The sequence below is a fragment of the Phoenix dactylifera genome, chromosome 1, assembly GCF_051530095.1.
Source record: "Phoenix dactylifera cultivar Ajwa chromosome 1, Ajwa_hap1_PhDact_Kaust_v1.1, whole genome shotgun sequence".
In the NCBI taxonomy this organism is placed as follows: Eukaryota; Viridiplantae; Streptophyta; class Magnoliopsida; order Arecales; family Arecaceae; genus Phoenix; species Phoenix dactylifera.
Window position 1 is genome coordinate 32,602,461 of NC_143190.1, and position 9,229 is coordinate 32,611,689.

At 40.7% G+C, this 9,229-nt stretch overlaps 1 protein-coding gene across 2 annotated transcripts; it reads left to right on the top strand.

Moving 5' to 3' along the window:
* The first annotated feature begins 4,288 nt into the window (after positions 1-4,288).
* LOC149768573 (cysteine-rich receptor-like protein kinase 8) lies at positions 4,289-7,817 on the top strand. 2 transcript variants are annotated; one of them, XM_089930545.1, is made up of 7 exons: positions 4,289-4,921; positions 5,004-5,064; positions 5,296-5,388; positions 5,640-5,745; positions 6,786-7,023; positions 7,101-7,251; positions 7,340-7,817. In XM_089930545.1, exons 3-7 carry the CDS (start codon positions 5,359-5,361, stop codon positions 7,688-7,690), a joined length of 876 nt encoding a protein of 291 aa, XP_089786671.1. In that variant the 5' UTR covers positions 4,289-4,921; positions 5,004-5,064; positions 5,296-5,358; the 3' UTR covers positions 7,691-7,817. The 2 variants fall into 2 exon arrangements, with proteins under 2 accessions (XP_089786671.1, XP_089786672.1); XM_089930546.1 differs by lacking the exon at positions 4,289-4,921 and having other exon boundaries at positions 4,952-5,064.
* The last annotated feature ends 1,412 nt before the right edge of the window (positions 7,818-9,229 follow it).

Consider the following 9,229-nt stretch of genomic DNA (forward strand, 5'->3'; position numbering starts at 1 on the left):
GTCATGATGCTATATATCCTTAGTGTTGTCTGATTTGCTTAAAATAATATACATTTCAACTTGAATTTGCAGATCCAAACCATTAAGAAGCTTGTTTAAAATTCCCTTTTTGCTTTTATAGATCAGTTTATCCAAACAAGTTGCCTGAGAGCATCAATATTACCTAAGCCTGGCTGCCATCCCATCTTTTTCTTGCAAAATACAAATTAGAGCATGCCCTATTGTAGTACAAATAATGTCGAACATGTTTATCCTATGTGAGTTATCATTCTTGTCACATTAGTGCATAATTTTTATTCGAGTGTCTTCGTTACTGGCTGCGAAACATATTCAATATGCCTGAATGGCCATTGATACTGTAGGGACTGCAATCCTTAAATCTAGGACAAAAGGAACGGATTTGTATGGCCTCTGACGATTGAAATCTCGTTGGCAAGGTTTGGAAGATGCCTCACTTCATGTAATTGTAGGTTTGTAACTAAGGATTTGTTTTTCATAATTTATGTCCCTGATTTTTCTGAGCTCAAGCACTAGACTTTCTACCAATAATTGATAAATCTTCGGAAGTCCTTCATCGAGCTATACTTGTTCGCTGTTTAGATCGGATTCAAGACTTAAATTACTTTTTTTTCCCCTCTTGCAACAAAATTCTTGAAATTTGTGAATATTATATTTTCTTGTTATATAGCGTTGTCGATACATGTCCATTTGTCAATGCTGTCACTCCTTACAAGTAGTCCTACATTTGTAAGCCAGTGGAAATTTCAAGCTGGCAGGGTGACAAGAAATGCCTCAATTTCAGTTAACATACCAGCAAATTTGCATCTTTCATTTCCTTAATTTATCTCATAACACTATAGGAAAAAGGGGAAAAGCCGACGCTTAAATGCCGACGCTAGAGAAAAGCGTCGGTAAGTTTTGCTCCCCGCCAAATTTTGCCGATGCTTATTATTAGAGTGGGAATTTCAAATAGTGGACGACGCTTAATAGCGTTGTTGTAGGCCCCCAACTAAACGACGCTTAAAAGCGTCGTTTTTTTCAACTAATACGACGCACTTAAGCGTCGTTGAAGGCAAAGCCTAAAACGACGCTTATAAGCGTCGGCGAAGGCGAAGTCCCCCTCCAAACCCAGCGACCGACCCCGAGCTCGCATATTTGCCCTAGCTACTCCCCGAGCCTCCTCTTCCTCCTCTCCGGCGCTGCCCTGGCCCTCGTCTTCCTCCTCTCCGGCGCTGCCTTACCCCCCATCTTCCTCCTCTCCGGCGCGGACCCCGAGCTCGCATATTTGCCCTAGCTACTCCCCGAGCCCCCTCATTCTCCTCTCCGACGCTGCCCTGGCCCTCGTCTTCCTCCTCTCTGGCGCTGCCTTAGCCCCCATCTTCCTCCTCTCCGGCGCGGACCGTCCGACTCCTACATCCTCTCCTCTTCCCTCCTCTCCGGCGTCGACCGACCGACCCCAACCCCCTCTGCCTGAGGTATTTTTCTCTTCCTCCCTCCTCTCCCTCCTTCTCGCTTGTTCTCCTCCTCCTTCTCCTCTTCTTAATTCGTGTGTTCGTTGCCTCCATCGAACTTCATGATAGCCCTCCTCTCAGGAGACCGGCATCGACCGACCGGCCCGAAGCAACGATCGATCGAGGTCCGCCTCTGCCCGAGGTAATGCAGTATCGTTCCTTTATTCTTCTGTGCTTAGTCATATACTCTAGGTTTTAAAGTATATTTCCTTTATTCTTCTGTGCAGATATATCAATTGTTTGACATCTTTATTTTATTTTGAGACATTCTTATTTTCCTTTCTTTTTTTTTGGAGAGGATTTGTCTTCCATTCGGAACATCTAGCATAGATTTCAAATTTTTAACAAAATTTCCCAGGTGTTGAACATGCCATAATGCCCTTAATAAGATCTATTTCCTTGATTACCTGTACTTTTAGCTATCTTTGTAAATACTGAATAGATGAGTTTTGCTATTAAGTGAGGTCTGACCCTTGCTTCCTAACAAGCTTAGACCCTCTTACACCTTTATCTAATCAGTTAAATGAGATCTATTTCCTTTTCCTAATAAGTTTTACCTTAAAAGTTACATGCAAGGAATAACTGAAGGGATCAAGAAGTCTCACCCAGCCCCAATTTACTGAGCAAGAAATTGGATGATCATAAATGTGTATGCTTCAGGAAGCCAAGATCATCTAGCTATTGCAGGGAGCCACCACCTAGATCTTTTAATTTCCACTGAAGGGTGTATGCCCATTTGATCCATGTAAGGCACTACCATGGATTGAATGACAATATAGATCTGCATTTGGTTGAAGTTTTATTTATAAAGCTCATCCATAGTTTTCCCATCACACACACACACAATCACACACACAAACACACACACACACACACACACACACACACACAGAGAGAGAGAGAGAGAGAGAGAGAGAGAGAGTTGTAGCTCTTATGGTAATGGATGGGGTTCTTAATGCTCCAAGAATTGTAGATATTCTCGGTTTGAAACTTAAGTTCCTGACTATGCTGCCAAAAATGTGCTGGTCAATGCAATCTAATTTTGACTATGCTGCCAAAAATTCCTGAGTCCAAATTATGTCTTGCTTAGCGAGAAGGTGTCAAACGAAGTGTTCGTCTTTTTACCAAAAAAAAAAACGAAGTGTTCTATTTGTTATGTAAACAAGAAGGCATCCAATTGAATCTCAAGACGATATCGAAATCCTATGCATCGTATTTGCACAAATAGAAAGCTACTGCTGTTTGTAAGCGGAGAATTAGTTTCTTTATTTATATCTAAGATGATGTACAAGGCCTTGTGTGAAAATAGTTTCAGATCAATTGATTCCGTCTCCTGGTAAGAATGACAAGTTTTGTCACTTGCTGCCTTGGTTCCACTCAAGACAATTTTGGTGCTATCAAAGAAATTCTCTTTATATAACCAAAGTAGATAAATTTCACATGAGGAAACCAACTGATAGCATCTTTTGGCAATATATTCTTGTGGACATTGCATATTTACTTTTTTTTTTTTCCAGAGGGGAATTGCATATGTTGCTGATAGAGCACACTAGCATCATTTTCAGAAGGTGATCCATTTTCTGGTGCTGCCTTTTGGGAATTGATTTTCAGAACTACTATAGGTGCGCTGCTGCTTGTACTGCTTTGATGTCGAGGCCTGTTTCATTCAGGTTTAGAGTACATTGTAGCACTATCCCATCTTGTATTATTTGACAGGAAATCCAACAAAAAGAATCGTTTACCTTTTGAGTTTCTGGTCTGTCGATTTTAGTGTTTCTGTGATGACTGATGAAGTAATTGCCTTTGGCTACTATTTTCACAGAGGCAATGCACGGTTGCTTTTTCTCATACAGGATCCTACCCGGACCAGGCTAAGCCAATACTTGCACCGTATTCTCCCCTGTGTAAAACTGGCAGATGCATCAAATAACCAGTTGATTCTCAATGACCACCCAGTGGCAAGTCTATCTTTGTTGGTATGGGTATCCTGCAAAAGTTTGTCAGCCAAGCCGCTATTAGCTTCCAGTTAGTTATTTACTACTGTAAACGCTTCCAGAGGAGCTTGATAATTTCTTTTATATGCATTTATCTTCAAAGGAATTCAGTCACCAGGTCATCCCTCTAGTGAGATTTGATCACCGAGTAAAAAACTTAATACAGTTGGCTTTCAACCTAATATATCAATGTTCTATGAGATCTTGATCAGTCTGAAATTTGAAAAATTCTGGTAAAAAATGAAAGGCAATGCTGATACAAGGAGTCGCATCCAGTCGGCAAGGCAAAGACCGCAAAACCAAACCCTTTGGTTTCAATCATCTTCTAGAGTTAAAATCTTCAAGCCAGGGTGCCAAAATTTCTCTTTAGAGAAACTCCTTCAATTTCTTCTTCTTTTTCCATTAGGTAATAGAAGTTGGCTTGACTGCTCTGAGCTGCTAAAGCCTCTTCTAAAATGCATTTTTAGGTAATTGTAAGCATTTGCATGATGTTTTCCATATGCTTGCTAATGATGTTTTTAGTATAAATTTATCATTTAAAGAATTGATTCTTTTTTGTGCATACCAGGTAACAATATGCCCCGAGGGAGACGATTTAGAGATGTGGAGTTCCAGCATTCTCAGGTACACTACAGAAAAAGTAGGTTTTACCGACGCTTTTTTGCCGACGCTTTTCACAAGCGTCGCCAATTTTTGGTCTAGCGTCAAACTTTGCCGACGCTTGTAAAAAGCGTCGGCAAAAGACGACGCTAATAAGCATCGGTGTAGTCGCCAGCCTAAGACGACGCTAAAAAGCGTCGTCGGAAGCTCAACAAGCCCTCTCTCTCTCTTTCCGTTTTCCCGGCCACCGCCCTCCACCCTCAACCCATTCCAGAGATCGAAAAGAAAATCTACTTCAGTACTCTGATCGCTTTGTAACCCCCTCCCCATTCCTCGTCCATTCCTCCCTAATCGCCTCCAGATTCAAGAAGCAGAAGGGCTCCGGCGATGATGTTTTCGCCCGCCTCTTCGCCGCCTCCTTGGAACCCGACTTCGCCCCCCTCTCCCTCGAACCACGGATCCTCAAGTCCCACTGCGGCCTCTTCCTCCTGCGCTCCTCCCCGACCCTCGCCTTGGATCCTCAAGTTCAAATCGCCCGTTCGCCCTTCTTCTTCCTCAGACCCTCAGACCCCGCTTCTTCTTCTTCCTCAGACCCTCAGACCCTCAGACCCCGCTTCTTCTTCTTCCTCTTTCCTCCGAGTTCGTCCGTTTCGTGATTCTTCGAGTCTTCATCATCTTCAAGCCTTGAGACGCCTTGAGCTCCGGGTTTCGTCCCTTTTTCCACCCGGCGACGGCCGTGAGACGCCTTGGAGGCGGCATTGTGAGGTGGTCGATGGCGTCAACCAAAGTACCAAAACCATCTACTTCCAAATCTAGGTAGGAGATTGTAAAATTCTTGGTTTATTCTTTAAACATTCGCCTTTACCACATTTGATCTGGTGTTTGATTTGGGAAACAGGTTTCTTTGCTTCAATCGAAGAAAATCGTAGCTTTGCGGATCAACACCTCTTCAAGTTCCTGTAATCCGTTTATTCTTCCACCTGATTTGGCTTTTGATTTCTCTGTTCTTCTCCATTCCTTTCTTGTTTAGTCTTTTTTCTAGTTGAACTCTCATCTTTGCATGTTTCTATTATTTCTTTAGAAGTCTTTAGTTTTTAATGCTGCATCTTGTTGTTTAGTTGTGAGAAACCAATTAATCTTCTGAAAGTCAGTCTAAATGATTCTATTCTTTTTTTGGACTTGTCTTATAGATCACTGATGGATGTCAATGGAGAAAGTATGGACAGTGCCTCCGGGCATACTACCGGTGCACCATGGCGACCGGCTGCCCAGTCCGCAAGCAGGCAATGATCATCTCCATTGGTTCCTCTCTTTCCTCTCTGAAGAAGAAGATAAAAAATATTTGTTGTTTTTTGGTGTTTCATCAACCCTTAAAGTTACACTAGAACATGTCCTGTCTCTGTGTGCTTGAGAGCCAGCTGTTCTTCTTCTTTTTTCAATGTTCCAACTAGGAGTAGGACCTCTGTCTATTCTTCAAACACATTGATTTCCAACATATTGAGGTGATATGCCTTATAGTTTGATGCATCTGTAGGAACCTTGGTTGATATGCTTACTACTGTTCCACATTTCTGTGCTGCTGATAACTATCATCTCAAGGAAAAATGTCAACTTCCAACTCTGCCTGTCCATGCTAGCATGTGAGTTCTTTCCTCGAATAGTAGTTTAATTTTCTATGAGTAATCTAACTCATGTATTATCATGAATCACAAATTGCTTGATTGCTGGCACATAACATACAACAAGGTTCTTGGAGTTTGATTACTCATACTGGATTTAATTATGTTATTATGTTAGGTTGCTATACTCATGGGTTTAATTTTTCATATGAGAAATGACTTCATCATTTCAGACAGCTTGGCTTGGATATGGACCAATGATATTATAAGATTCCTAAATACGTGACCCAAACTAGATGGGATAAGTCTTCTTGTTTATGCTTACAAATGGTTATAATTGTTAATTTTATAATGAACCATATACCAAAATTAGACCCAAAATATAGTACAGAACATCTATGACTGAAAGAGTATACACATGTAAGTTTGACATTTGAGGTCAAAACTGGTCTGCTAAAATCCCTGCCAATTAATCTAAGATTAATAGGCTTAGTAAGAAAATCTATGAAGCTAACAAAGTGAAAAGAAAATTTTATAATATAATCGCATAGCATAAGATTGTGAAGACACACAATAATGTTTGCTAGATATGAAAACATGACTATATTCTTAACATATGCCAAAATGAGTATATAAAATGAAAATGCTCACAAAAGATTCATACAGGTACTCCAAAATGCATAGAAAAGACACTCATATTTACAAAACAAGAGGGCCAAAAAACTTAAAAAATAATAGGAAGTTCTGAACAAAATTCACTCAAAGAAGTTCCGTAGTAGGTGATACATAAGCCCAGAGTTTTGTTTGTTTTGGTTTCTCCGGAAGGCTAGGCATCTAGAACTACTCGAGGTCAAATTGGATAGTCAAAAGAAACTGAGGAAGAAGTGAGAAATAACTGGTACCGTATAAGCATACATTATATACGTAAATAGGTTTATTCTAACCAACTAAACCAGCAATGCTCTTTCGGTTAGCATACAATTTGATCTCTATAAATTAATAAATTAACCATTTTTGGCAGTGGTACATAACATTAAACATGCTCTATCTGGATTAACTAGATGCAGCCAAAAGTGAACAACTAAACTGGGAACAACGACACAACATCATTCGAGGGATTGCTAGGGGACTATTGTATCTTCATGAAGATTCTAGAGTACGAATTATTCATCGAGATCTGAAAGCTAGCAACATTTTGTTAGATGCAAGCATGAATCCCAAGATTGCAGACTTTGGATTGGCAAGACTTTTTGGTGAAGACCATACTGAAAGCAAGACAACTAAAGTTGTAGGAACATAGTAAGTTTTTGAAGCCTAAATTTCACTATGCTTTAAGCCTTAATGATTCACATTATTTGATTGTTAATGGTTTGCAGTGGATATATGGCACCAGAGTATGCTATACATGGGAGTATTTCCTTTAAGTCAGATGTCTTTAGTTTTGGTGTATTAGTTTTGGAAATCGTCAGCGGAAGAAGGAACAATAGTTTCTATGACCCTGGAAATGTGATGAATCTTCTAAGCTACGTAAGTAACTACAAAATTCACATTTACATTTTCTACTATGATATAAGTCTAGAGATGACTACGCCATATTCTAACAGACCTTTACCAGGCATGGCAATGTTGGACCAATGAGACAGCACTGAAATTAGTTGATCCAAGTATGGCTGAAAATTATTCAAGCCACAAAATCTTGAGATGCATCAACATTGGGCTGTTATGCGTACAGGAAAATCCAAGCGACAGGCCAAACATGTTATCAGTTTTTTTGATGCTCAACAGGTACAAAATGAAACTCCAAACTCCCTCACAGCCTGCATTTTTTTATGCAAATGCCATGACCGAGTCATATGGATTTGTTGAAGATGCCGGTCCATCTAGAGGTAAACATGAGCAGTCTACAAGTACATCGACTCTATTCTCTTCAAATGAGGCGTCAATTATCGAACTAAACCCTCGATAGGGGGAGAAACAACTGTACTAATAAATGCTTGTACTCCATCAGCCTGCCTTTTAAATCTAGATGGCTGGTTGTTTCTGTAATTTTGGACGTATATACCGACTTCACAAATTACATATAGATAGTTTAATATGTTTGATGTGTAAGCAAGGTAATCAAAAATACCTTATATATGTATTTTGACCTTTATAATTTACATTCGTATTTTTATTTTTTTTAAAAAAAATAGCAATTCCGACGCTTTAAAGCGTCGGCCAAAATACATTTGCCGACGCTTTAAAGCGTCGGCGAAAACGCAAAACTGGATTGGTCTTTATCGACGCTTTAAAGCGTCGGGAAAGCCGTTTTTGCCGACGCTTTCATTAGCGTCGGCAAATCCCTGTTTTTGCCGACGCTTTCTCTTAGCGTCGGCAAAAACCGGACCCACGCCCACCTGCCCGACGTCTGACCCACGCTTTGGGTCGCGTGGGCTGGGAATTCGCCGACGCTTATAAGCGTCGGTAGAGACAAAAAAAAGCGCCGGGAGTTATTCCTTCTTTTGTAGTGGTAGGATCTACTTCTGATCAGTCCCTGCAGTCCCAGCAGCCATGTGAGCATCAGCAGCACGAGTCAGGATCTCAGCGCGACCCTCCTGCTGATTGTCCAGAGGATGAGCTTCGGATCCAGGGTAATTCAATTTAAAGTTCATATTTTATGTTCATATTTGTCTTCAACTTTTTAAGGCATATTTTTATTTAATGTTAATAGATGGACAAGGGATGGTGAGGACGAGACGGGGACCCACTCAAGCAAAGGATGTGTGGAAGCTTTTACGAAATTTAATGTATACAGGGTATTAAAAATTGCTTTTACGAATTTTTTTTTTTAAAAAAATCCTATTGCCGACGCTTTTAAGCGTCGGCAAAACCAACTGGCACGGAACCTGGCACGCGTTTACCGACGCTTTATAGCGTCGGGCATGGAGGATATTGCGACGCACTTAAGCGTCGGCCTGTTCGAACATAAGTCCCCGGTGTTATGCGTCGGTCCAGATAGGCCGACGCTTTTAAGCGTCGGGTAACATACAAAGGAACGACGCTTAAAAGCGTCGGTATAGATCAAGTTTTGGCCGATGCTTTGTCGACGCGTCGGCAAAAACTATGCCCACCCCCACCTACCCGACGTGTTAGCCACGCTTTAGGGGGCGTTGGAAGGGCAGATACCGACGCTTAATAGCGTCGGTAAAGACTAAGAAAAGCGTCGGGATATATTCTTTCTTTTGTAGTGTAATCATGCTTGAAGCAAAAAATATTAATTTAATTACACAGATGGAACCATGCTTTTCACTTCTCCAATTGATAACTTTGTCGATGTTTTGGATTGCCAACTCACTACTGTTTCATGGAAACTTGCAATTGCATAGTGTTACAGTTCACCTCTAATGTGAAAATTATTGTATACATCCTAACTTTACTTTCCATGTGTCCCTTCCCCTTCCTTGCTTATGTTTATTTACGACAATTAAAGTACAACGCGCATCAGATTTCCCTTGAATCAAAGTGA